This window comes from Falco punctatus, assembly GCF_963210335.1.
Source record: "Falco punctatus genome assembly, chromosome: 20".
NCBI lineage: Eukaryota > Metazoa > Chordata > Aves > Falconiformes > Falconidae > Falco > Falco punctatus.
This window is the reverse complement of record NC_137600.1, coordinates 3,918,353-3,945,098: the sequence shown is the minus strand read 5'-3', so window position 1 is coordinate 3,945,098 and position 26,746 is coordinate 3,918,353. Positions and strand designations below refer to the sequence as shown.

The 26,746-nt window shown below is 44.4% G+C and overlaps 1 protein-coding gene and 1 long non-coding RNA gene across 2 annotated transcripts in view; both read left to right on the top strand.

Moving 5' to 3' along the window:
* Positions 1 to 971: 971 nt before the first annotated feature.
* The window catches only part of XPO7 (exportin 7), a 34,935-nt gene continuing 9,160 nt past the window's right edge, over positions 972 to 26,746 (top strand). Inside the window, exons 1-17 of the mRNA XM_080370374.1 lie at positions 972 to 1,327; positions 4,588 to 4,734; positions 6,398 to 6,491; positions 7,311 to 7,477; positions 9,562 to 9,654; positions 12,895 to 12,999; positions 15,442 to 15,607; positions 16,165 to 16,238; positions 17,618 to 17,737; positions 17,974 to 18,120; positions 18,912 to 19,084; positions 20,186 to 20,379; positions 21,464 to 21,569; positions 22,880 to 23,015; positions 23,952 to 24,025; positions 25,114 to 25,251; positions 25,713 to 25,770. Of these exons, the coding sequence (XP_080226500.1) occupies positions 1,166 to 1,327; positions 4,588 to 4,734; positions 6,398 to 6,491; positions 7,311 to 7,477; positions 9,562 to 9,654; positions 12,895 to 12,999; positions 15,442 to 15,607; positions 16,165 to 16,238; positions 17,618 to 17,737; positions 17,974 to 18,120; positions 18,912 to 19,084; positions 20,186 to 20,379; positions 21,464 to 21,569; positions 22,880 to 23,015; positions 23,952 to 24,025; positions 25,114 to 25,251; positions 25,713 to 25,770 (2,154 nt within the window). The 5' untranslated portion in view covers positions 972 to 1,165. The remainder of the gene's footprint in view (positions 1,328 to 4,587; positions 4,735 to 6,397; positions 6,492 to 7,310; positions 7,478 to 9,561; positions 9,655 to 12,894; positions 13,000 to 15,441; positions 15,608 to 16,164; positions 16,239 to 17,617; positions 17,738 to 17,973; positions 18,121 to 18,911; positions 19,085 to 20,185; positions 20,380 to 21,463; positions 21,570 to 22,879; positions 23,016 to 23,951; positions 24,026 to 25,113; positions 25,252 to 25,712; positions 25,771 to 26,746) is intronic.
* Positions 1,344 to 2,262, top strand: LOC308055852. The gene is made up of 2 exons (XR_013924623.1): positions 1,344 to 1,820; positions 2,117 to 2,262. It is a non-coding gene; the product is annotated as an uncharacterized lncRNA (long non-coding RNA).

Here is a 26,746-nt window from a genome sequence, read left to right as displayed (position 1 = left end):
GGGAAAACACTTGAACAGTGACGAGTTTTATTTGTAGCTTGTAGTATAAATAGATTGATAGGTTGGGGGTGGTTTTTTTCTACGTTTTGAGCTTCGCAGCAGCTCTCAGTGGACAAATACCTGAGGCCAGGATCATACAAAGAGGGTGCCACATATGAAGGATAACTCATTTCTTCTCGGTGTTTGGTATTATTAAAGAAATAAGCAGTAACACGGTGCAAAGTTTGCATGAGGCTGATGGGTCGGCAATTCCTGCCCAGGACGGTGCAGCCCGCAGCTCTTGGTGTGCAGCAAAGCTTCCCTCGGAGCTTGTTGCTGCTGGAGGGAAAGGGGAGTGGAAGTTTTGCTAATCATTTGTCAAGTTTGCTGGTTTCTGATAAATATACTTCCCCTTGTTGAAAAACACTTCTACCGCATACAAAACAATGGTGTTGGACTCAACCGCAGGGTATGTTGCATTACGCTCTGGTGCTTTGCAATGTAGGGCTGAACTTCAGTTTGGGGAGATGGATCAAAAATACGATGCCATTTTTGGAGGGTTTTTTTCCTAGGGACACAAACTTCCTCAACTTCTGTTTGCAAAAGAAAAAATTGTCTAAGGCTTGTAGACAACGTCAACAGTGAGATGTCACTCCTGGAAGCTGGATTTAGAGGAACACTGAGATAAAATGCAGATTTCCATTAATAGGCGTTCATTGCTACGTTTTAGTGGAGGAAAAAGCCACAGACATTGTTTGTGCCTTGGCTTCAGAGGGGGAAAAAATGTGTGTGTGCACACAGAAGGAAAAGTGATCGTCATTTCCGCCGAGCTTGGAGTCCGGAGGTGGTTATGTGAAAAATTCAGTGGCAGTTTAGGCTTTTTGGCTTGCGTTTAGGACACACTCCTCGCTGGGAGGTGACTGGTGTTTCACGTTGTCATTTAGCCTTTATAGTGCGATATATTGAGAGAAATTGGGGCAGGCGGGGTGTTTGTCGCTGCCTAAAGCACTTTGGGTGTACTGGTATGTGTTGATCAAATATGGTATGCGCAGCTGTAGAAAAATCCTGGGATTTCAGTGTTGTCATGCAAGGAGCAGATAAGAGCGATTCGGAAGGCTGGGAGCTGGTGAGGGAGGAGGTTTCTGATGCTTGGGGCTGTGTCCCGTGACTCAGCAGGTCTCCAAAAATGCCACCCCAACTGCTGCCCCACGCCTGCAGGGTCCCCGGCGGCTCCCCTGCTACCCTGAGCCCTCAGCACCACATCCTCACCTTCCCTAGGTGCAAAGGACCGGTTTCTTCTTTTTGCAAAGAGTTTTTGGAGCTGTTGGTTCTGCGAGGAGCAATGAAGGCAAGTTTTGGTTAGTTCTGATCGTCTTCAGTGGAGTTTTTCTTCTCGGCTCCCCAGCTGCGTGCCTTTCCGTCCTGTAACTCAGCCCACGGGTGCAGCACCAGCGGGATGCCACAGCGTCTCCCTCTTCCACATGCTCTGCTGTCTCATGTTTTAGTCCTTATCTAGAATACACAGAGCTCTTGCCCTGCATAATCGTTATACTAAATACTGGTATGTGTTTTTTTTTTTTTTAATCTCTGTTGAAAAAGTAGGTATTGCCCTGTATCTGTAGGGAAATATTCCCCACGTGCTTGCTACCCCTAACACCCAAACATCTCTGACTTTGAAAGCTGGGTGCTGGCATAAAGTGAGCCCGATTTCTACCCCGTCGGTAGAGAGGAGGGGAGCTGTGCCGCCTTCATCGTGGCGGTATTAAAATGTGCTGAAAACTGAACGTTGCAAACCTGATGTGCAGCATCAAGGCAGCTCAACTGCTCTGCCTGTCTGTGTGGTAGATGATCGAGTTAGGGCACAAGAGGAGGGAAGAAGTTTGTTGGTGAGGCAATCCTAAAAGTTATGCATGAATGTTTTCCGTCAGAGAAATTTACTTGGTCGGGTTACAGCTTATAATGCATGGGGGGGGGGGGTGTGGCTATTTGAGCACATTACATTAAAAAATAAACTTGCCACTCACAAACTTGACATAATGTGCGAAAGCTCCCACGTTTGGACCTCAAATTTCCCTCTGAGTTGCCCTCATAGGCTTTGGTCCTTCTCCTTGTGCAATAAATATTCTCCATCCCGCAGCCCCCTCTGCAGCTACAGATCTGAGGATACCATGAGGAAGAAGTATCAAGTGAACTTTAACTTGAGGGTTGCCTGGACAGGGACGCCTGGGACAACTGATGCTGTGCAATAAGAGACATGATATTAAAAATATGTTTAAAACATGATGTGGATGGTTGGCTTAATCTTATGTGAGGAGATTATTTCCCATTGAGTTCCTGGATTCACACTCCTGGATAATCTGGAATAGCTTTTCCATGCATGTGATTTTCTCCCCACCCCGGAAAACTGCTTTAATGACTGCAGTGTCATTAATCAGGCATTTTATGGTGCCCTTGTGTGCTGTATCTCTTCGGTTGGCGTGGTTGGCTTTTTGGTGGTGTTTTGTTCGAGTCCCAGAGGTCCTGTGTTTCCTCTGGCTCCGAGGGAGTTAAATAACCGTCATCTGCCAGAAGGCTGGCACGGATCACGCACTGTGCTCAAACAAGGGTGTTTTGTCATGGCGAGCGTCACACGCAAGGAGCCATGGTTATTGCCACCGAGTCACAAAAAGTCACAGAGAATTAGCATTTCTCAGAGGTGTGAAGAAGCCTGACTATAGGGAAACCTCATTCTTGAGCTTCTCAAAGAATTAATGATGTAAAACTTTAAAGAAAAAAAAAAAAGTACTTTTTTTCCCAAAATTTTAAACTACGCTGTCTGGGTCATCGTTCATCAGTTCAGTGTGGGACCATGGACCACAATCAGGGATGTGGTTTAGTGATGGACTTGACAGTGCTGGGTTAATGGTTGGAACTGATGATCTTAAAGGTTTTTCCTACCTAAATGATTCTCTGATTCTATGAATTCATTGTCCTGCTGGGGTGATGGAGCTGGGCTGAGCTGCTTCCTAAGCATTCGCTCCGTTGTGTGTACGCACGTGGACTGAACAGTTGTGGTAGCTTTTCAAATGGATAAATGGTCGCAGGGATTTTAGAGGTTTGGAGAAAGTTATATTTTGTCCTTAAGCTGGTCACGGTGCCCATAAACAGGCATCCTCCTGCATGTAGGCTTTGCCCACTGATTTTAAAAAACTGAAAGTGGATTTGTAATGAGAAACGATAGGAGCTGCAAAATGCTTAACCGGAGTAATATGTTTATAATAGTTTATGGTTAATAATCGTTTAGAGCCATCTTAGATTTTTGGTGCAGAGTTTAAGCCTTGGGTTTTGCTTTTCTCAAAAAAACTGTATGTTGAAATGCTCTCTGGCACTTGGCAAAGTTCTCCAGTTTCTCAAAAGTACTGAAGCTGTCAGGACAACATTTGCCATGAGGTCATGGTTTACAAAACCAAATAAAATCAGAGCTCTGGCACATGGTACAAGGTAAGAGGGTTTTTGCAGGGGGTCCCTCTTGGTGTTTCTTTTAACACTGTCTTATCTGATGATCATCTTGACAGCAGAGCATCGAAAACTTCTGTGTGTGCTTTTGGTGTGGAATTGCTGCACTTGTGTGTAAGGGAGCGTTCAGCTGTGTGCCGATGTGGTGCGTGAATCTGTCAGTAACTTGGCTTTTGCAAAACAATCTCTCCTCCAAAAACAAATTAGGCAACTGATGCTGTCCTTTTTACAACTGCACAAAAGTTATGGTATGCTTGTAATGATTTACCCCTGCAAACTTGGATTGTAGCCCTAAAGCAGTTGAAAATACCTGCTTATTAATCTAGCAGTAAGAACCTGAGGAAATATTTCTATCCATCTGTGAAGCCACTTTTTAACTAGGACACCTCAGATTTCACTGGGGGAAACCATCTGCCTGGATCACAGTTTATGGCAAGTGTTTTCCAGTTGTTTGAGCACAAAGAATCTGTCTGGTAGTTCTGTTTCCCTTCGAACGCGTTCACAGAGACGCCGCTCAAAGGCATCCATCCCGTTCTTCATTTGCTGTGTTCTGCTTTAGGTATTTTTGGCATGTGTAGTGTAGAAGATTTAATGTGCGATCCTTCCAGCATCCTGGGATGCTGTAGTCCATTATGATGCCCTGCAAAGGGAATATAAACTAAATTTTTGAGGGATTTGACACTGTATGTCATAAAAGCTAGACGCGAGGATGGGGGTTTTGCTATTTGAAACGGGTGAGTTAGGATTATTGCTGTTACAGCGCGAGATGTAAGAGGTTTTCCAGCCGTCCTCAGCCACGCGGTGTGTTCAGGCTGGGTGAGCACTGACCCTGGGATCGGGTGTCGTGAGTTCAGGTAAAAAAGGTGAAAGCAGGGAGGCAGCATGGTACTTTGTCAGGTGTAAGAGGTAGCTGTGAAATTTCCGTACGGGTAGTTTAGTAGGTTTAAATGCGTTTAGTTGATGGAAGAATAAACCGTGAGTTGAGCGTTTTCCTTCCTTTGCGCAGACATAAAGCTATAGATGTGTATATGTACATATAATCTGGGTTCAACTGCTGCGTAACTAAACATTAAAACCTCTTGTTTCTAATTGATTTGTTTTCCTGTGTTCCAGAGCCTAGCCCAGCTAGAGAACCTGTGCAAGCAGCTGTATGAGACCACAGACACTGCGACACGGCTCCAGGCAGAGAAAGCCTTGGTTGAGTTCACCAACAGTCCAGACTGCCTGAGCAAGTGCCAGCTTCTTCTAGAAAGAGGGAGTGTATGTAAAACAACATAATTGTCCAAAATATATCTTGGTGTTTTGGGCATTGATAAGGGAAATAGCCCCGAGGTCTGGTATGCGGTGTTTATATTCCATACCCAGTGTGCTGTCATGTATCTCGATTTGTGGGCAGCCTGTGCCAAAAAAAGCGTTGGCTCTGATGGCTAATTAATGCTGCTGCAGTGGTTACTGCAAATGGTTGTCAATCCTAATGTCTTGTGGGCCTCGCTGCATTCTTCACAGGCTACCACCCAGACGTGTCGAGCTTTAAGTTGAAAACATTGTTGTGGCAGTGGTACTTCGTGGACTGTGGGAACCCCCTGCCTTCTCTATAGGCGTTGGGGAGAAAACTGTGTGGTTCGTAGGGGATAAAACCAGCGGTGTTTCTTTGGAAAATTGCCCCTGCTATAGTGTTCTCTTAATAATCCAGCCGTTTAAAACAGGGAAAATTAGATCATGTGCTTTAGAACTAGTGTTACGAAAGGGATATAAAATACACCGGCAGTAAATCCTGCTTGACTTTTTTAGCTTGCTTAAGTGGCCATTTGGTTTTTACTTTGTCTCAGCACAAATAACGTTCGAAATGGCTTGCTTGATTTTGCAAGATTTGACTTTTGGCAGAATCTGCATCCCGCTTGCGTATCTATCGGATTGGAGCCTTGCTCACAAAAATAGGAGACATTAAACAGCCTGTTGTCAAGAGTAAGTCCTCCAGGAGGAGGTGGTGAAGGGAGGGGGAGAAGAGTGACACTTAACAGGCTTAGCAAACTTACACAAAGCAAATTATTTAACTTTTTGTTAAACTTGAAGCCTAGTGAATTCAAGACAAACTGATTGGAAGCTCTTCTCATGGGAACTAGTGGCGGGTTTACCTGAGGACAAATACATTTTTCTAAGGAAAGTTCCTAAAGCCTAGCTCTGTTCTCTGCGTGTGATCCATTGCCTCTCCCACCCTTGCCAGAGGGTTGTGGGGTGTTTTGTTCAGCCTGAGATCTGACTCATTTTTATACCTGACTGTCCTTGGGAAGGTTGGAATTAATAGTATCCAAGATGCAGGGAAACCTAAGCTTTCTACAGTACTATATATTACAGAAATTAGCATGCAAAATGCTTGTCATTTCCCTGGCTGTAATTTATGGAATCGGGTGCAGCCAAGGGTTTTAGGTGGTTGAATGCCATCATTTGTGTCCCTGAATTAGATTACAGTTCAGTGGTCTGTGTGCAGTTCCGTAAGAAATAAATTTTAACCTGTATTTAGTAATCAAGTGGAAGCCGTAAGTGCTTCTTAACATGCAGTAACAGGCTCAGGGGGCTAATTGTCTTTTTCAGACACGGCGTTTTAAGGTAACTTCATGCAGTTTGACTATGTTTGTAGTTTTACTCCTGCCTTCAGCGGTGGTGCCGTTGTCACCTGCTCTTTAAAGGCTTTTCCTTTCTTTCTTAAACACCTTAAACACTGATTTGGTTTACTTTAGTGTCTATAAAAAACATAGAGTAAATGCTATGCAGAGTACTTAGACTTACCAATTAAATTAATGCTTTAAATTCAGATTTTCAGGGAGCAATTAGCTTAAAATCCAGCACTGCTGCTTGGTCTTCTGAAGTGTGCGTAAACTTCTGTTTGTGTTTTGGATTTGTTTTTTTTTTTTTTTCTTTACAGTCATCCTACTCCCAGTTATTGGCAGCTACATGCCTTACAAAACTCGTGTCACGCACAAACAACCCTTTACCATTGGAACAGCGAATAGATATTCGTAAGTGCAAGACTTTTTAATTTTTCTAACCTAACTAATATGAATGGATGTTGTTCCAACTTTCATCCGTGGTGGGAGGTTTTCTGCAAGCTACTGTGCTTTACAGTTTGGGTGTCCTAAGGTTACCAGGATGCCCAGAAGGCAAAGAAACATTTCTCTTAGATGGGATCTTCACCTACATCATTAGCCTTGAACTCTGTTAGCTAATATACAGATTATTTTTTTTCCCAGATGGAGAGGAACGACAACTCTGTGGTCTTGTGGAATAAACCAGTTGCATTTGAGAAATTTATTTTGGAGTATAAAATATGCATGGTGCTTGCCTCTTCTGAGGACGTGCTTTCAAAATTTAAAATCCTTTATGGGTGTCTGAAGCATCATTTAGAGTATTTTCTAAGGGAGCACTCGGTCTGTCGCAGTGCTCTTTTCTGGAGAATGGCTGATAACTTCCTTTCCTCCGAGGAAGGGAGTCTGAATGCCATTCGGTCCGCTTTCCATTTCACAAACAACGTGGTAGATGATCATCCCTGAGGAAAGGTCTTGAAATATTTTCAGCTTTTCTTGCTATTTACATGTCCTTCCAGAGGATTGGACTTAATCTGATAACGGAAAACAAGTTAGGCTTGTGGAGAGGAACTCTCACCTGCCTCTAACCACTTCCCAAATCTGTTCCACGGCTTTAAAGGCACAAGTAAAAGGTCAACTTTTGTATCAAAGTCGCTGCTGTGCAGATTTTTAGGTTTTTTTAAACAGCTTTCAAAAAGATGCTTTTTCCTCTCAGTGTTACCATCTTGGTACCACCTCTTCTCTGTGTTTCAGGGAACTATGTGCTCAACTACCTTGCCACTAGGCCAAAGTTGGCAACGTTTGTCACACAAGCACTAATCCAGTTGTATGCCAGGATCACAAAGTTGGGCTGGTTTGACTGTCAGAAGGATGAATATGTCTTCAGGAACGTGATCACAGATGTCACAAGGTTTTTACAGGTCAGAATTTTTTCTGTGAGATAAATACACATCTTGTGGGATTGGAAAGTCCGTGTGTTTCCAGTTATTGTTTTGCACCTTAGTATCCTCTGTCCTATCGAACGTCCAAGGCTAAGCAGCTGACAACTGGCAGGACAGGTCAGTTGTTAATAATTTAAAGTTTGGTGGGGCAGGGATTTGTTTCTGGATACTGCCACCATTATTATCCAGTGGTAAGACACGTTTTTGAGTGTTCCAGTTGCACAATTCTTCTTTCGAGCTCTGAAGCTTAAATACACCATGCTGATGAGTGCAAAATGGTAGATGTGGGCTTCTTGTCTAAAAGGGAAGTATGTGCCACGCCTGACTTGCTTTCATTCACTGCAAGGGTGCTATATCCATGGAGGTCATGTTTTGATATTTAGCTGAGTTATCATAACAAAATGTAGCTTAAAAGCGGCTGTTACGCAAATGTTATTGTTAACAGTTTTCTTTAGAAGTCCTGACTGTTGTTTCATAAACGTACGTGCTGTCACCACAGTATAGGGTTTAATTCCCAACCCAGAAGACTGTATATGCAGCAGGCTGCATTTTTATCAACAGCTGTCTCCAAACTGAAACTTCCATTCCAGAGAGATCAGTAAATCCTGTAACACTATGAATACTGATTTATTTGCTTTGAATGGAGGGAGACAGCGGAAGAGATCAAAATGAGCAGAAATTCTTCCCAGTGTGGAAAAGGAGATGCAAGGTGTACAAGGCTTTAATTCTGGAGTGGTAGAGTATGGGCATTTGGAAAATAGGCTAACTACTATTTTTTTAGGCATTTACAGATGTCTGCAGTGAAGTAGGATCTAGAAGATGTTAAGTAATTTAAAGATCATGCTCCTTTCTGGGCTGGTAACTATGTCCCAAATAGTTTGCAGGTGCTTTTAGCTGAAATTATCAGAGCTAGATTCCTCACTCTCCTGGCTCTTGACATAGGGAATGTGTGCTTTTTAACCAGGAACCTAATTAGATGGTGTGAATATCTACTTGCTGTGTTCAGTTTGAGACTGTCTGTTCCCATTTGCTCAAGTTACCAGTTCTGGCTACTAAAATGTGGAGGAGGCCGCACTTTTTTGAAGACGTGGTTCAGCAAGGTTTTCCAGTGGCTTTTGTCTAGATCCTATCATGTAAATACCGAGACTGTCATCAGGAGATGGCTTCATGTGTAGCTAAAGAAGTAGCCGCAGTCTCAAGCCTAAATATGCTTGAATTTCTCTAGTGCAGATGGAGATTTTGGGGCAATTTGTGCAGAAGGTGCAAAGCAAGATGGAACTAGGAAAGGAAACATCATTTATTACTTACAGAAGAGAAACTGGGGCAAAGGAACAATACCAGGTTGTTGCTCTTAAATCATTTGATAAATGGATTACCGTTTCTAGTGAAGAGGTATCTGTAACAGACTTATTTCACAATTGGCCCCTTGTTGGCAGTCTCAAGTGCAGCCAGAGGCTGAGCAGGCTGTGAAGAATGGACTCCCTTCACGGGGAGATAGGCTGTCCTTCTTGGCAGGAGGGTCGCGGGGCGGCTCTGTGGAGAAACTTGGTCAGCTGCTGCTTATGTTGTTCAAGGTCTGTCGTTTAAAAAGGAAGGGGGGGCTAAAAAAAAAAAAAGTTTTATTTCCCAGAGTTTTCATCTGGCAACTTTAATGCTCATCCTAACATCGCAGAAATTTCTGCGTGTTTTACCGTAGCCTCTGTTAAAATTAAACTGTTTGGGGGTGAAAAAAAATCTAAATCTTTTCAGAGTTAGGGCATAACAGAAAAACGTTGATTAAACTGTTAAATAAAACTAGCCTATTTTTATTGGCCCAACTTACTGAACTCCTTAGGACCCTTGGCATTGTAAACAGCATCAAGTATTTTAAAAGCATGTTTTAAATTCTCTGTCTGGTATTGCTGATGGGCTTTCTTCTAGTCACAATACTAAAAAGATAAAGCATTTCTAGACAAACATGTCTAGAAGTCTCCCAGGCAGAAAGGTCTTTGAATGATGGTGAAGCTTAATGAAATCATCCTGGCACTGCTGACTGCTTTCCCTGTCCCCCTTTCCTTCCTCAGGATAGTGTAGAGCACTGCATCATAGGAGTGACAATCCTGTCCCAACTAACTAATGAAATTAATCAAGTAAGTGCTACAGCCTTCCTCAGTGAAGTAAGTGTCCAATTTTCTCATTCATATTGTTGTGTCCTGCTGTGTGTCTGTGCATTGTTTGGGGGTTTTTGTTTGGGTCGTTTGTTGTTTTTTTTTTGGGGGGGGGGCAGGATGTTGTGTGGTGGGTGTTTTTTTTTTTGTTTTTTTTTTTTTTTGTTATTTTTACACAGTCACTTACTGTTGTGGTAAGATGCTGAAACCTCCTGTGGTGAGGAATTGTTTTGTTTCACTGGCATCTTCCATCTTCTCCCATATTTTGATGTAATCTTCTGCGATGAAAAAGGAAAGAGCAACGCTAAGCAGCTACCCAAGCCTACCTAGTGAGGACAAAGCCCCAAGCCTGAGGACATCCCTAGAACCTTCTGTTGTTGGTCCCTGTGCATCATTTCAGCTTACAGCATGCTTGTGCCGAGAAGTGAATGGAGCATGCCCTCCTCCGTATTGACCAGAGAGATGAAACAAAGAGGATTTGTTAAACTGTGCAGATTTTTAAAGCGCCCTTTTCATTCAGTACTAAATTTCATAGCGTTCCCAGCAGGTAGTTCTCAAATTCTGCCTGTTTATCAGGGCTGAATCCCTTTCACAGCCCTGGCCCTCAGGGACTGGCAGAAGAAAGACCGGGCACGCCAAGTCCGTGGTGCTCTGGCATAGCACCCAGTCATGCCAGCTGCAGCAGGTCTTTCCAGGTTGGTTAGTTCAGTGGTTTGTAGAGCCCTCTAACGTTATGCCGCCTCTCGATACTGATGTTGAAAGCTGGAACAAGTGGCTTTATTTGGAGCTATCTAAGCTTATATCATTTTTCTGTTCAGTCAGTCAGACTTTGATGTCACACCGTTAATGACCACCACGGTCCTAAGACAGCATGAGAGTTGTCATGTGTGTAAATGCCTCTAATTTTGCTAAGAGGACCAGTTGTAACTAAGTATTTTGATTTTAATGTCTTACCAAGGAAAATAACCTTCAGTTTTTACTGGTATATTGACTAATCCAGGCATTGGAACGAAGACATCCTTGAGTGGGATTTGAAGGATGGTTACAGATTGTTTTCAGAACTGGAAATGGAGGAGAGAAGGTTTTTCCTGGCCAGAGCAAAGCACTGATTTCTTCTGCTGGACTTGTGGTTCAGCACCTCTGAACTTCCCGAGCTCTGCACTGTAGTATGAATGGCTTCTACATCTGTTTCAGACCCCAAATTCACTTCAATTCTTCAAGCCTGGCTTGATCAGTAAATCCTAACCCATAGATCTCCTCCTGACTCTTAAGCTGTGTCTTGTTACTGTCACCATTTCCTTGCCCAGACTTTTGTACATCTCTGCAGAGCTCTGGTCCTTCACCTCCTTGCATCGAGGGTGAAAGCAAATCTGTTTACCTCTATAAATTACTCTGTGTCTAGCAGCATCTTTGCGGAGGGCTACAGCTTCTGCTTGCAGGAGAACAATCAGCACAGAAACTGTCACCTACCCCAGTCCCATAGTCTCTACAGGTTGTTACTAAAATAAGCAATGGCGTTAGACTGATCCAAAATCTCTTCCTAATATCTTGGGTATTAAATGTGCCATAGTTTACTACTCATGCCTAAATGTGCTTTGTGCCAGCAGTTGCACAGGGCTGGATTCAGTGACTCATCTTGGAAAGTCGAAAACTGCCATTACTTGCAAAATAATAAATCTGTCAACATGCCCACTCATCAGAGTGGGGTCATGTACATGTACATAGCAAAAAAACCCACCCAAAACCCCCTTCTGGGGCTTCTCTTCAGGCTTTTTTTGATAACTATTTAAACTTCCAGCTACATTGCACGAGAGCTGAATTTTCTAGAGCTCTGTTTACTAAAGCTTTTGTTCCAAAAGCTCACAGTACAAATAAATCAGAGTGCTAGTAACTGTTTTGAAATATCAGTTTTCATCCTGTAAGTACTGCACAGACTTGCCCAGAGGTACTGGGAGTCCACTGTATTGTAGAAGTTCACTGGTTTAAGCCTCATAACTTCATGGTGAAGAAAAAAGGAAATGCTCCTTTACCCCAAACCCAGAAACACATGAGGTTTGTAATAACCAGGGAGAGAGTAAAGAATGCTCATTTTCTTAAAGACCCTGAAATCTGATAGCATGAGCTGAGGAATGATAACTCAGTCATTAGAGCACCCGACAAATTCCGGTCCAGTTCTGATCTGCCACCACCTACTTGGTGATGTGGGGCTTCTCTTTCTCATCTAGAAGAGACAAGAGTGTTTGCATCCTCCACGGGGCGGTTTTTGAAGGGTTGGTACCTGAAAAGTGATGCCCACAGTGGTTAGAGCCGCACTGGTTCCTGCGGTGGATGAGATGTATGTAAGGTTAACACGGGTATAGTAATGAAAGCGTAAAAAAATGGAGATGCCAGAAGGCTTCACCCCAGATGCACTGCCCTGACCAACTGCCCGTCAGATACCTCGTCCTGGGCAGGTGGAATTTTGCCAGCCTGCGTTCAAATAAACGGCAAAGCTGGGAGGTATCGCTTCGCTTTTTGCCTTTTCCTAGAAATTAGTCTGTGAAGTGACATAAGTTGTGCTGCTGTTTGCCCGTGCTAAAATGCATGGGTTGAATTGGTTGGAGACTTTGTCATCCAGTATAACGCACTATGTGTGTATTTGCCTCTTAAATCATGTGTCAGCTTTTTATTCTGACACGGTGCGAGATCCACAACCGCAGTTTGTAATAGATAGAGCAAAGCCCAAACTGGCTGTCACTGGTTAACTCTCCTTCTAGTTTTCTTCTCATCTGTGCAGGTTCAGGAGGGGAATTATAATTGGTAGTAGTTGACCATGTGTCTGCCCAGCGGCTTACAGGTAGGATTTAACTCTTAAGGAGTTTGGAGCACTTTAGAGAAAAGTGTTCAGATTTCTAAAATGACTTAAGTGCTGTTGAAAATACTGCCGTTGATCCTGCTTTGGAAGAGATTTAAATGAACTTGGGAGTAAACCCAGCCCTGCTTTCTGGCAGGGGTACGGTGAACGTGCGTTGTAAGTATTGTAGGTGGAAAGGCCTGTCAATGTGATTTTATCTGTGGAAGAGCCACTGCTCTGCAGAAGCAGCACATACCGCAGCGGCAGTGTGTCCCCTTGGTTTAGCCACCTGCTGTGACATCCCTCTGGGGAGGGAAACCTTGATGTCCCAGTGCTTAGCAGGGTTCCTACATGTTCTGCTGGTCTTGTTCCACCTCTGCCCCTCAGTTCTAAGCGCTGTTTTTCTCTCTGCTCAGGCGGATACTACTCATCCACTGACCAAGCACAGGAAAATAGCCTCTTCCTTCCGAGATTCATCTTTATTTGATATTTTCACACTGTCATGCAATTTACTGAAACAGGTAAGGAAACTGTTGTTAATCATATCTCTTGGGGGCTGTACGTTCAGGCAACAGACTTTGGGCTGATGTTCCCTCTGGTGTAACTCTCCTGGAATGAGTGCTCTTGTAATACAAGCTGTGTTCTGGACTTGTTTTTCAGGAAAGCTTTGACTTAGGTTTGTGTTAAGGAAAAAGAAGAACGTGACACAAATTCAGAAATAAAACTCTTTTTCAACAGGTTTAATTGAACATACATGCCTGGACCTTGAGGCTTGGGTTAAACTTCCCTGTCTGAAAGCATCAGGAAAGAGATGAGATGTTTGTTTTACATCTTAAATATTGATTTACAGTACTGGCAGAGAGTTTTCCTGTAAAACGAGTCCTTATCTCTTTTTTTTTTTTTTTTTAACCTCAGTTTAAAACCCACATGGTGAGAGAAAAAAATGCTAGTGAAGATATGTTTAATAATTTGAGACTAAAGGTTGTCCTTGAGATTTCAATAAATATTAGACTGTCTTTAGATCCCCGGGTTTTTATTTTGTGTCAATTATACACATGAGTTAACTTGCTTTAAAAATACTTGTCTTGGGACAAGGCAGCAATGCTCTGCTAGTCAGGTTGGGGTTTACCCCCCAAAAAAAGTGTTTCTTTCAGCTGAAGTGGCACATGTATATTTTGTAAGCAAGTAGATTATCTGAAGAAAATTCTCGATTCTGAATCAGGTTTCTTTTCTGAAAAGCTAATGTGGAGTCCTAATGGTGCCTGCAAGAGCAGCCCTTTATGGGAAAATCTCCCCCAATAAACTCAGTAGCAGTAGCACAGATTTGATTAGTTTAACTTTTATCCTTCCAGCTGAGTGAAGTGTCACAGTTGACAAATAGCACAAAGAGTGAAAAGGAAATTTTATTTTAAAGATATTTCAAAATGAGCAGCTCTGGTTCTGTCAGTAATAAAGGTGGGTACGTGGGTGTAATTTGATCTTTTTTTACTCCTCCTGGTTTCTAAAGGAAGCAAGGCTTATACAGTTGTGCTAGTCATCCTTCCCCATGCACCCATCCTCCTGAACCATAACAGCTCTGGTAACCTCTGAATTCATTGGCTTATTTCAGGTGCATTTGATGATCAATTGGAAGTCTCAGAAATAAAAAGAGTTCCTCTAATTCTGTGAAAAGAACCACCTCAGAAGTTGCAGGCAGGTCAGGGTCCTTACAACTGCCCAGACTTGGAGAAATTTCACCAGTCCTTGTGCTCAGCCAGGAGGCATAAACCAGACCCTGTTAACCTGGGGTCCCCAGAACTGCGCTCTTGCTGTTGTCCTGTACGCGTAGCTCTGGCTGAGCTATTGCACACACTACTGTTGCTGCATGACCATGGGGACTCGGTGACTAGAAAGACATGGCTTGTCTCAGGAGGAAGCCTTTGTAGTTTTTCCCCCCCAGTCATCTTGCTTTTGGTTTTTGGGATGCTGTGGTTTAAGACAGGTCAGGATGTTTTCTGTTGTCTCCTGCAGCATCCTTGTTTTCCTGTGATTCAACACCTACTACCCAAGTTACGGGTTTTTTTTGTCTAATAGTAGGTGTCTCAAGCTTCTGTATATAAAGCAGAAGTTTCTAGGGTGAACCTTCTGAATGGGAATGATCAGGCTGCGAGAAACCAATGATTGCATCTGTATCCATGTCCGTAAAACAGGGTGCGTCTAGGCAGCTCCAGAAGAGTAAGTGTGGTACGGTGGAGGGAGTGAGGAAGACTTTCCAGTGACCACTGGCACTGGCCTTGCCAGCATCAGCACAGTGCATCGTGTGATTTGCAATAGGCTTAAGCTGTGAGAAGTTTGGTTTAAGTTCAGAATGATAATACAGGGGATAGATGGGCTGGCCTGTCCCTGGAGTAGAGACCCGAGTGCTGCATTTAAACTGCAGTGAACTGACTTACCATTTCGTGTCCCTTGAGTCCTTTGTGTTACTTGAGAGTATCCCCGTTTCCCTGCCCAGAGCAGAGCGTTGTAACTGGAGTTGTAACTGGAGCAGGGCTCGTACAGATGTCTCTGCAACAAAAGGGAATGCATTCATTTCCATATGAGGGTTAGGTGGAGCAACAGGACTCCCTGCTGCTAAGTGCTTGTCAGGCAGAAAATAGATTCTTGTGTTTAACCTTAATAAGAACTTTCTTATCTCCTATATCTCATGGTATAATTGCAAGCTGGCAAGCCTGGCTGCTTTTCTCCTGTGCAGTAGAAGCCAAGTGAAAAAGAAAGTGCTGTCTGTTTATCCATCTTGTGTAAAGACTAAGCATGTAAATGCACATGCTGTCTGTAAAAGTATGTGATAGCTGGGGTTGGTGCTCGTGGCACATGATCCTTAAGATTGCCACATCCATTTAAAGTTGAATTACTGCCTCAAACTCAGCTGTCACCTTGAGTATTTTTTTTTCTTTTTACTTTTTTTAATCCAATGTATTTTATAGGCTTCTGGGAAGAACCTGAATCTAAATGATGAAAGCCAGCATGGTCTGCTCATGCAGCTTCTTAAGCTCACACATAATTGCCTGAACTTTGATTTCATTGGCACATCAACAGACGAGTCCTCAGATGATCTTTGCACTGTGCAGATCCCAACCAGTTGGAGATCAGGTAATCTTGCTGGAGGAAGAGGGCTAATCACAGCATAGCAGCTGAAAACATGGGTGACTTGCTAAAGCCCTCTCTGTACTTAACAAATAAATTTTTGCATACAATACCAGATGTAAAATCCAGCCCTTCCTTAGTGTGATTACAAATGCAGTTCAGTTTGGGTTGCCAGTCTTGAGCTACAAAAACACTCCTCTACCCTTTCAGTCTTAACCTGCCAATTCAAGAAGTAGTAAACTCTTTGGGTTGTTTTTTTTTAATTTATTTTAAAATGTAAATAACAAATAACTTGGCACCTGTTCTCAACATCCTTGCTTTTCTCACCACTCATTTTGCAGGCAGTTTCACAGATTGTGTTCTTAAAATATTTGGTCTTGGTACCGAAGTACCAGTGGGTTTACATTGTTTCTAGGAAAGGCAATTTTATAAAAAGGTAAAATCCTTTGGAGATTTTCTTATAGTGTGGTACTTCATGTGAGGAGTACGCATGTCGTTGTTGATTAGCATGTGGAAGGCAGTAAATGGAGGTGTGCTCAGTAAAATGCTCTGGTTTTTTTCAGCATTCTTGGATTCTTCAACCCTTCAGTTGTTTTTTGATCTTTATCATTCCATCCCTCCTTCGTTTTCTCCTCTGGTAAGTTTAGTGTTTATTTTCCTTACGGACTCCACTACCAGGAAGTGTTTGTAGGATTCATCTGGGAGATTTACTGTCAGTTAAAATGCCCGAGGCTGACTTCTGACAGCTCCTTGACTTTGATGGCACTATAGTGACAAAGGGGAGGCTGCTCCCGCACTGCTGCTGGTAGTTTTGATGCCTCTGCGGGGTTTGGATTTGACCTAAGAGCAGCTTGTTTGCTGGAAGTCCAACCTACTTCTTTGTCCTTGCGTAGCTCCGAGTCTGCCTGCTCACTCTTTCAGCAAGCCCTTTTTGAGGGATGCAGCTTCTGTTATTTCCACTGTACTGCGAAGTTGATCCTAAAACCATACTGCGAGTAGGTAGGAAGTCTGGGAGCACAGCTGAGGAGTGTGATTTCTCCTTCCACACTTTAAAACTAGGCCACGTCCCAGCTGGATGAAACGGCCAGTAGCACAATTGAACTAAAACTTGGGTTATTTCTTTCTTGGAAAAAAAAATTGCCTGCCAGGCATTTATCTATCTGATAAATATTTTTCATAATTAATGCTACAATGACAACGTGCCCTTTGGCTAGGGAGGGAAGGGTCCTTCAGAAGTATTTTTTTTCATTACCTTGAAGGGTTACTTGCTAATTCTGAATTTAGAGCTGCAAATATTCATGAGAGGGTTTAACAGTGTGAGACTTTCCTTGTTGTTAACTGAATAGAAATCTCAAGCAATTACGCCTTTAATTGTCCTGCCTCTTTGATCAGTAAATGTAAGAGCCAGCAAGAACGAGAGGCTTAGTGGCTGAGCAGGTAGTCCTTACACTGGTCGGAGGGAATGGGGCTTTGCCTCTGGATAAAGATTGCAGGGTGCTATCAAAGCTGACTGCCGCTGCTCTTCAAAGTCCTGCCTGTGTCTCACTACTGCAGCCGCACCTGGGAATTTACTCTGGATTTACATTTCAGAGGTTTGAGTCGAGGACAATTTAATATTTTTTTTTTTTCTTGCCAGTCTTCTATCTTCTGCAATATTTTTCCAAGTCTGTGTTAATTTTACCGGCTTTCCCTGCCAGTCCTAGTGTATTTTCAGTCTTATGAGATCTGTGTTCTCCATCTAAAGAAATCCCAGCCTTTTTGGGAGCGGAGTTTGGAACACACTTTTGACTGTCAGGATGGAGATGTTCCCTTGGGCGATGTGGTTTTTATCTCCGCTGTAATTTGTTTCTACACTTTTATACAGACTACACAGAATTGCAAAGATGAAGGAGCTGTCGTGTAGCATGCAAAGGAGCAGCAGGCTTAAATGATTTGTTGTGTCATGAAAAGGAAACGTGCTGTTCATTTTATTGTTCTAATCCCTCCCTTTCTGTTTATTCCCTTTGCCCCTTTTAGGTTTTATCCTGCTTAGTGCAGATAGCCTCTGTACGCAGATCCCTCTTCAACAACGCGGAAAGAGCGAAGTTTTTATCTCATCTCGTTGATGGAGTTAAACGAATACTGGAAAACCCACAGGTGAGTATTTCAGGTGCAGTCAGTGGAATTGTGGCTCTGCTTCCCTCTGCCTCATCTTTCCTCACCAAAAATCCTTCCTAACGTACGTGTCCGCTTGTGGCACTGGGGAGAAGGGTGCAACATCTTGCTGCTCTCTTCCTGTCGTTCCACCGTAAATCCGCACCTCTTGTAGCTGACCGCCATGTGTTGTCAAGTAGTGCTGTTTCTCAAATCTTCTCCTCTTTTTCTCCTCTCAGAGTTTGTCAGACCCAAACAACTACCATGAGTTCTGCCGATTGCTGGCCCGATTGAAAAGCAATTACCAGCTGGGAGAGCTGGTGAAGGTGGAGAACTACCCTGAGGTCATCCGACTCATTGCCAACTTCACCGTGACCAGCCTGCAGGTACAAAATGGTTTTATTTACCCTTGAGGGGTGTTTATGCCCCTTGTCTTCTTTTGAAACAAAATTATTACCCTCTTGTCTGTTCTTTGCCCCTTAATTTGCTGTATGTTATTTTTACCAAAAAACCCTGCAGACTCTGTGACAAATCCTGCAGTGTAGCATTGATTATTTTGTGAATTCCTGCTGAATGGAACAGGAGCAGTATGTGGGGGAAGGCAGAGCTGCTGTGCCTCCAGAGTCTTTCCATGTCCTAGCAGGGGGGAAAAAAAAAACCTGTTAAATAAGGTTTATTTTTAGAATTATGTATCGCTTCACTATTGAAATGCAGTTGCAGGGATTGATAGTAATATGAATATCATTCCATTTTCCCACTTAGTTTTCCACTGGTGTATGCAGCTTGTAACTGCACTGCTGCGCAGAATACGGTTTTAAAAATTATATAACTTAATGGCTTTGTTAAATTTTTATATTTATCTGGGAAACAGCTTTAAAGTGTACTTTCTGTTTGGGAAGCTGTCTACAGCGCACTACAGTATGAGCTCAGCAGTAGTTTGGAACCAAAGGTTTTGACGCAGCCTAGGAACTCGGGATGATCTTTCAGTGTCTGCTGAGCGCCGCTAGTGCTCACTGAATTCAGGTGTGAACTGAAATTCATTGTGAAAATTGGCGACCAGGTCATTAAAGCTTTTAGGTGTTGCTGTATCTAGTGCTATGCCAGTCCAAATAATCTGGGTAAAGTAACCAAGATCCTAACTCGCTGGTTTTCTTTCCTTTCTCTTGGCTCCTGGTAGCACTGGGAGTTTGCACCGAACAGCGTTCACTATCTCCTTAGCTTGTGGCAGCGGCTGGCTGCATCAGTGCCCTACGTTAAAGCCACAGAGCCTCACATGCTCGAAACATACACACCAGAAGTCACGAAAGCTTACATCACATCCAGGCTGGAATCTGTGCACATCATATTGAGGTAAAAAAAAGCAGAGAGATGGCAGCGTTTCTTCTTGTCAGCACCAGAGTCTGAAGGCTCTAGTGTGTTTGTCTTCTGAGGTTTCTTTTAAAAACGGGTACGGCTGCAGGAAGTTTGGTGAGTCACCGAAGGATTTCTAAGGGAGCCTTACCTAAACGACATATTCTGTCTCTTATACAAAAGAGATTGGGCGGGGGGGGGGGGGGTTTAAGGTTTTTTTTGTTTGTTTGGTTTTTTTTTTTTTTGAGATCTCCAATGGCTGAGATTGATCCAAGTGCTCACCGACATCTTACGGGTTGAATTCATCCTTCCTAACATCATAAACCTGCAGCGTAGCGCTTCCACTCTGAATTGCCATCATAGCAGAGAGGAATATGTATGCAAAGTGTGATTCATTTAGTTTTTAGATCTCTGCTGTAGGATGGCACAGACCATACCTAGAAGTATCTTATCTTTTTTTTTTTTTTTTCTCCTTCCTTTGAGTGTAGGAGCAGCCTACAAGACTCTTGTTGCAGTGCCTGAATTTGTGGGGGATGAATTCTACTTTGTGTGTGTTTGTGTTTAATGAAAACAAATGGTCAAATCTAGAAAAACAATGCCTGTCTTAAGGAAGACTGATCAGCTTATCCCTTTCTAGGTATCTAGTGATGCAAGGGAGGAACAGCAGGTTTAGCTAGCTCTGGAGTTTGCAATAAATTCATTGTTGAGATTATTTAGAGGAAAAGGCAACTAAAACATTGAGAAAGATGGAAAGCTTTTTTATACAACAGCCAGGCAGAGACCTTGTTCTTGGCACTGCACGTTCTGTTCAAAGACCTCAATAAATGTTAAAGACGTAAGAAAAGCTTAGTCATCCCAGGTCCTGATGGCCTTTCCACCTGAACCATTACTCTTCTGCTTTATGGCCACAACAACGGTCAGATGCTTAGATCGGTCTGTGTAACTCTCCATCGTGACAAATAGTAGAGGCAGAGACTTCAGTCACTGGAATTGCTGCATGCCTGCAAAAGCATCCTCTACCTGGTAGAAATAAGTTTATGTTACGGGTTAGGCTGTCTCTACATTTGAAGTCCTTTGCTAATCTGCTTTCTCACTGCATAGGGATGGTTTGGAGGATCCACTGGATGATACTGGCCTTGTGCAACAGCAGCTAGATCAGCTATCCACCATTGGCCGGTGCGAGTATGAGAAGACCTGCGCTCTGCTTGTGCAGCTCTTCGACCAGTCAGCCCAGTCCTACCAGGAGCTGCTGCAGAGTGCCACCGCCAGCCCCATGGACGTGGCTGTACAAGAAGGTGAGCGTCTTTGGAGAATTGTGGCCTGCAAGTTTGCAATAGGTGGCCTGTTCGCAAAAGTACCGTTTCAGAAGCCTGCATTCCTGGTGAAATCCATAGGGTGGGGAGGCAGATCTCACAAACGTTCCCTTGAGGAGGTACCTGTGTGCTGCAGAATATTTTTGGCTGTAGACAAGACACTCCCAAAGCACACAGATTGCTCTCTGAAGATATTGCTGTCCCACAACTGACTCCCTTTTTGGGGGAAATGTAGCACATCCCCTTGCCCAGTCTTTCAGGGACGTGTTACGAGGATGTGACCCATCCACAGGTGGTCAGCACTGCCTGCCTCATCCCTCTTTTGTCTGAGGCAGTGTACAGCGTCGTCATCTCAACCTCCCCGCTGGCTGCGTGGCAGAAACCTCCAGCTGGTTGTTGGTACTGAGTAATTGGGAGTGGGGTGTTCACACTGGTCCACAGTGGGTGTCTGTCCGCAGCGTTGGGTGGGTTCAGCACGGAGGTTTTGCACTTGCCCAGCTGGTTGGTTTAGGAATTGCTTAACACTGGCCATAAAGACACAGTTCCTTCCGAGTTATGCCCCCCTCTAATAACATAGCTTGCTTCCCCTTCCGTGGAGGAATTGGATGCAGCAGCACAGGTATGGAAACTGTTCCTCTTCCTTCTGAAACAGTGTTGTCTGATCTAACGTGGTGGGTTTTTTGTGTGTGTGTGGAGGTAAAACTCCCATGCGATGTTGACTTCTCCACCAGCCACATGTACTTTGAAAAAATAAACACTGCCTGCTGACATCTGCGCTTGTTTAAATACGCAGAATACAGTTTTACAAGAAAGTTGCTTTCTGCAGTGGAATAGCTTTAAATAATGAAAATCTTCCAGGCAGACCTGGCATTGTTGTTTCTTTACTAGTAAAGTCGTGCCTGTTCTCCACCGAGTGGAAATTTGAGTAATTTTGATATAAATGGGCACAAAAGCGGAAAGATACTCCTTGTGAATCCTGTCTTTGTCAAAATAAAATGCAGATTTCCTCAGCTTCCTCCGTGTAATGTGTGACGTGCTTGGTTCTGATGTCCTCTGTTGGTTTCAGGGCGCCTGACGTGGCTCGTCTATATTATCGGGGCAGTGATTGGTGGTAGGGTCTCGTTCGCCAGCACGGATGAGCAGGATGCGATGGATGGCGAGTTGGTTTGTCGGTAGGGATGCTGACTGTTTTCTAGCTGCACCACTATTGAAGTCAACAAAAGAATTGCTGTTGTGAAGCTGCCACCATGTTCTTCCCCTCTTTTCGCTGAAAAGAACGGTGTGGAATTGGCCGTCCTGAAAGAAGAGATGGGTGGCACTGGCTAGAGCCAGCCAGCAGAGTTCTGCTGTGGTTTGCCTAAATTGGGAAATCTGGCTTATAAGAAAGAGAATGAGAGGGGAAGAGCATGTAAGAGGGGAATTATACTGCGCTTAAATGCATGCATTGCATAGCACTAAATGCATGATGGTTCTTTGCTGGGGTGGTGGTGGGAAATCTTTTTCCTAGTTAATAATCCAAAGTGAGTTTTGTCCGTAAATACGCTGTGAATATTGTAGCTCTTCTCTTAGCTGTTAAAACTTTGCAATGTTGTCTTAACACGTGCTGGGTTTTCAGGATTGTAAATACTCTCCAGTGCAAGCTTTATCTCATGGATGTGAGAACACGTAGCTTAGAATTCATGAACCAACCTTGAGCTGCGCTGAATGCCTTCTGGTCCAGAGCCTAATCGCTCTGCTCGGAAGCTAGGGTAGGAAAAGGAGCTGAACTATGAATGTATGGAAGCTGGCCTGTTGGTGAGCCAGCAGATAACATCAGGTACTGGCTTCCCTGAAGAGGAAATGGTGAGACCCCATATATATTTCAGCTACCTTTAGTGCCAGCGTAGGTGATGGATGTCCATAGAAGCCCATTTACGTTTTATCTTCTTTCCCACTCTGTGCTTTGTGGCACTTGCCAAAAAGAATATCACTGCTTTTGCCCCGTTCTGTTGGATGTGTGTTACCCTAAAATCCCTCTGCCCCTTCCTTGCCAGCAAGGTCTGCTCGCTGCCTGTGCACAGGTCGCAGCGTTGTTTCTGCAGGGCTCATAACAAAAGCCAAACTGAAGCGGGAGTGTCGCTTAGAGCCTGGCTCTTGTGAGGGGAGCAGTAGTTGCTCAGGTGGGTTTGAGAACACGATGGACCAGTTGTTAGGCGAGCGCACTAAAGCACCTGAAACTCACTTCTGCAGCAAATTAAAACCTGAGGCCTTGCATCCCTCTTAGAGGGGACACGGAAGCCTTACAGTGGCCTTGCACCGGAGGGGAATGTACCCCAGTCAGTGTTTTGTCACCAGTTTTGTCAGTCCTTGACCCAAAACAACAGCGCCCACAGAAAGTGAAAAATACCATTGCACTCAGCCTGGAAACACCACCGTGTGCCAGGAATCCCTCCCTCCTCCCAGGGCCCCATCAGCAAGGTGTGTTTTTCCCACCTTTCTCCAGGGTGCTGCAGCTGATGAACCTGACGGACTCTCGCTTGGCGCAGGCAGGGAATGAGAAGCTGGAGCTTGCCATGCTGAGCTTCTTTGAGCAGTTCCGCAAGATCTATATTGGAGATCAGGTGCAGAAGTCTTCCAAGGTAATTAGTCTGCTTGGCTATGTCTCTTTGGGGCTATGAAGTCCAGTAATAGCTTCCCTTTTTAAATGAAAGCAAGTGGCATTATTTGTTTTCTCTTCTTTATAGCTGAAAATACTTAAGAGACCAGTCTGCGGTGTTTTCTGGATACATGTCGCGTGTTAATTTTGCAAGCCCTGAGCTGTTTTTGAATACTGTGTTCTGTGTATGTCGGAAAGGAGCCAGTGACTGTGCCAGTAGCCCTAGAACGTCAGTTTTGGTATCTGCCAGGTTTCTGCTGTGACTTCATATGAGTTCCCTTAAGCCAATATACCTGTGGAAGTGTGTGAGGTCATCACCTCGTACACCCATGAGGAGCCTGACCTTGGCACCTGTGCCTTGCTTCCCCACTCTAAAGTGGAGATCGATATCCATTCTCTTCATTACAAGGCAATTGTAGATTTGAATGCCTTGGTGCCTCTTTAAAAATGCAAAATACCCTTTTTTACACCAAAAAAAAAACCCAGTAAAGAATGGGAATGTCATTACTCCAGAGTTAGGTTCCATTCCTTTCCAGTAACCTATGACCTTCCTTCCCCACCCCAGAGACTTCAGAGCAATGATGTGGCAAAAAACTCAAGAGTTCCAAACAAATACACTGAGATACTGTGTGAAGCAGCACAGTAGTTATGTCCCCTTTCCCTAGGAAAGGCAGGTTCTCCAGCTTCTGTGTACGGTACCTGAACCTGCTCTGATTAGTGGAAAGAGGTAGCAGTGATTAGGGCAAGTATTGGTCTGGATCAGATCAGTCAAACAACACACGGAGATCTAGGAAAGCCCAGAGCACACACCCTCCTAGGCCCACGTGCCACACGGGGAGAACAAGTCAAAAACAAAGTCTTTGATCATTACATGTTTTCTTGACGGCTTTTAAATTGGTGTTATTTTTTTCCCCTCCAGCTGTACCGCCGTCTCTCAGAGGTCCTGGGTTTGAATGATGAGACCATGGTCCTGAGCGTCTTCATAGGAAAAATGTAAGTGTTTCTGCTTGCAGGCATCAGAGATTCCAGGGTTTATTTGAAGGTATAACCGGGAAAACTGGAACATGAGAGGGAGTGTTGTTCAGTCTAAAACTAGTAACATCTGGCTACTCAAGAGAATTACAGGCTTTTATCAGGGCTTAAGTCACGCGCAATATCCAGGATTGATTTATCCACCGTGGAGACACAAAAATAAGCCGTACACCAAGATAATGGATTCTCTTTCCAGTGCCTGCTTAGTAAAACCAAAGTCAGAGAAGGGGACAGCCTCGAGCACTCATGCCCTATCACTTGACTATTGGCAATCACCAGCCACGAAAGCTCTGTGGGGAGGGGACTCCTTCAAAGGTTTTCTTTGCAAATTGTGCTGTTCAGTACCAGGGTAGCGCAAGTCCTTTTCTTAAAATTCTTCCACTCCGGTAGGCACCCTATTCGGCCTGTTCCTGGGCAGCTCTCTGGACCGAACCTGTCGACTGGCTTTTTTGTCATGTCCTTGGCAGCTTCTGTTAGCATTTTGAACCAATTCAGTAGCTCCAGCGCTGACGCCCAGTGCCGTGCGCCTGGTGCTGTGCAGCCGCTAGCTCCCCATCAAATTCTTTAGCATCGCCCCCATCTTTACGTGCATGGGGCCTTGCCTACCCTCGTGCGCCCCAGCTGCGCATCATCCCCAAGGGGTGAAATGGCTCTCCTGGAAGAAGCAAGGGCTACTAGAATTCTGCAGCTGACAGTGGATGGTGCAGGTGCAGAATTGCATACGTCTGCATGTAGTCACTGCCGCAGAATTCTCTTACCCTTGCTGCAGAAACCAGCCCTGGAGTGCCACAGAATTCCAAGGGCCTGGGTATGGGCCAGTGTAGCTTGGGACCCAAGTAGTGAAGATTATCTGAAGGATAATTTTCTAGTCAACCAAATGTAAGTACAGTAATTTTATACCAATATTTTGTGGCTTGTGATGTCTGTGGTTTCGGTGGAGGGTGGAGCTGATGATGTTTGGGTGACTTTTGAACTGAAAGAATCCGCCGCACAGCAAAGGGGAAGCCGGGCAAACCCCTCTGATCCTTCCTTGTTGTGCTCTTCCCTAGCATCACCAACCTGAAGTACTGGGGTCGATGCGAGCCTATCACCTCCAAGACGCTGCAGCTGCTCAACGACCTCTCCATTGGATATCCTTTTCGGAAGAGCTGTTGGGTGCGCAGGACGCTTAAGCCGATGGGGGAAGAGTGACCCAGATGCTCGGCTGGAATGGGAGCACTCTGCATGTAACAGATTCCTGAACTGCTTCATCTTTTGGGTAGTGAGAAGAAAGAGAGCGCGAGTGCTTGGTCTACGTCTTACCTAGTTGTTGAATTGCAGTGGATGGCTATAATGTAGTGGTGGTTTATTTTGGCTCATAATCGCTTTGTAGCTTGCTGTCTGAAGTTAATTTGTTTACAGTCTGTCTTAGGGCCTTCTACTTGTTCTTCCTGACAGAGTAACTAAAAATGGTCACTGCGGGTCTCTACAGGAGACTTCTATACGACTTGATTGCTCTTGCAACAAGTGGAAGAGAGGCTAGAACATACGGAATAGAATAATACAGACCTAAGTCCCCTTCCAGTTTTGCCCTGGAAAATGCTTTGCAAGCACTGTAAGGAGTTTTCTGCTGACTCTGCTGCTTCCTTAACACCCCCTTTACGTACAGTAGTGTTAGAAAGCTGGTGAAACTGAGCGCCGTACAGTTCATGCTGAACAATCACACGGTAAGTCCTTTCACCTTCTGCTTCTTGTCTCACAGCAGACTCCTCCATCTGCCTTTGTGCAGTTGAGATAATCCCCTGATTTTAACACCTGGGCACACTTTTGAAGTTACCTGTCTCCCAGATGCTTCCATTGTACTAGATGAGCTTCTAGAAAATGTGATCTGTGTTCCATCTCTCTTTATTTGAAGCCTGCCCTTCGGTTTTGAGGGGCTGTAATTACGTGGTACCTTTCATCCCCAGAGGGTTAATGCGAGGGTCTCTTTATTCCACTGAAAGACAGCCATCTCCAGAGCAAAATGCAGGAGACCACTGATACTGCTGCGCGTGCTGGCGGACAGCAGTGAGCGTTGTTTATGCAATATCAAGCAAAATATCACAGCATTTCAGTGCCCCCAGCTTTTGTTCTAAAAAGACTGATTTGGAAGAAGTGCCATCGCTTGCAGTGACCAGGAGAGCAGCCTTCTTCCTTGGTCACTACCACTATGGTCCTCCCTGCGCGGATCTGGGATGCTAACTTGAAATCAAAAATGTTAGAACGAGCAGCTAGAAGCCAGCAGCAAAGTATCAGATTTCTGACTTGCCTCTGGGAGCATGTAGTCATTTGATGCTCCGATGCTGGACTCCCAGCAGCACGTCCAGAAGGTTTGCATCGACTGGTTGAACGAGGTGCTGTATTCCTCGAGCTAGGGGATGTTTTGCAGGCAGTCCTATGTCCTGTGTTTGGCCCAGAAGCTGCACTCGAGCTTCGTCGTCTGGGGCTGCTGTTTCCGTGGAAAATGCAGGCAGGGTCACTGGGGATCTGTCTGCAGAGGGCTGGTTTTCAGCAACCTGAAGGATCCCCAGGAGTAAGGGGGGCAGTTTGCTGCTTTGCTCTGGAGGCGAAGCAAGACTTCCTTGTTCATCTGGTCCGGGGGAATTCCAAGATGAAAGAAAGGTATCCTTGCCGGTGGATAGGATGCTGTTCTGGGGCGTGCAG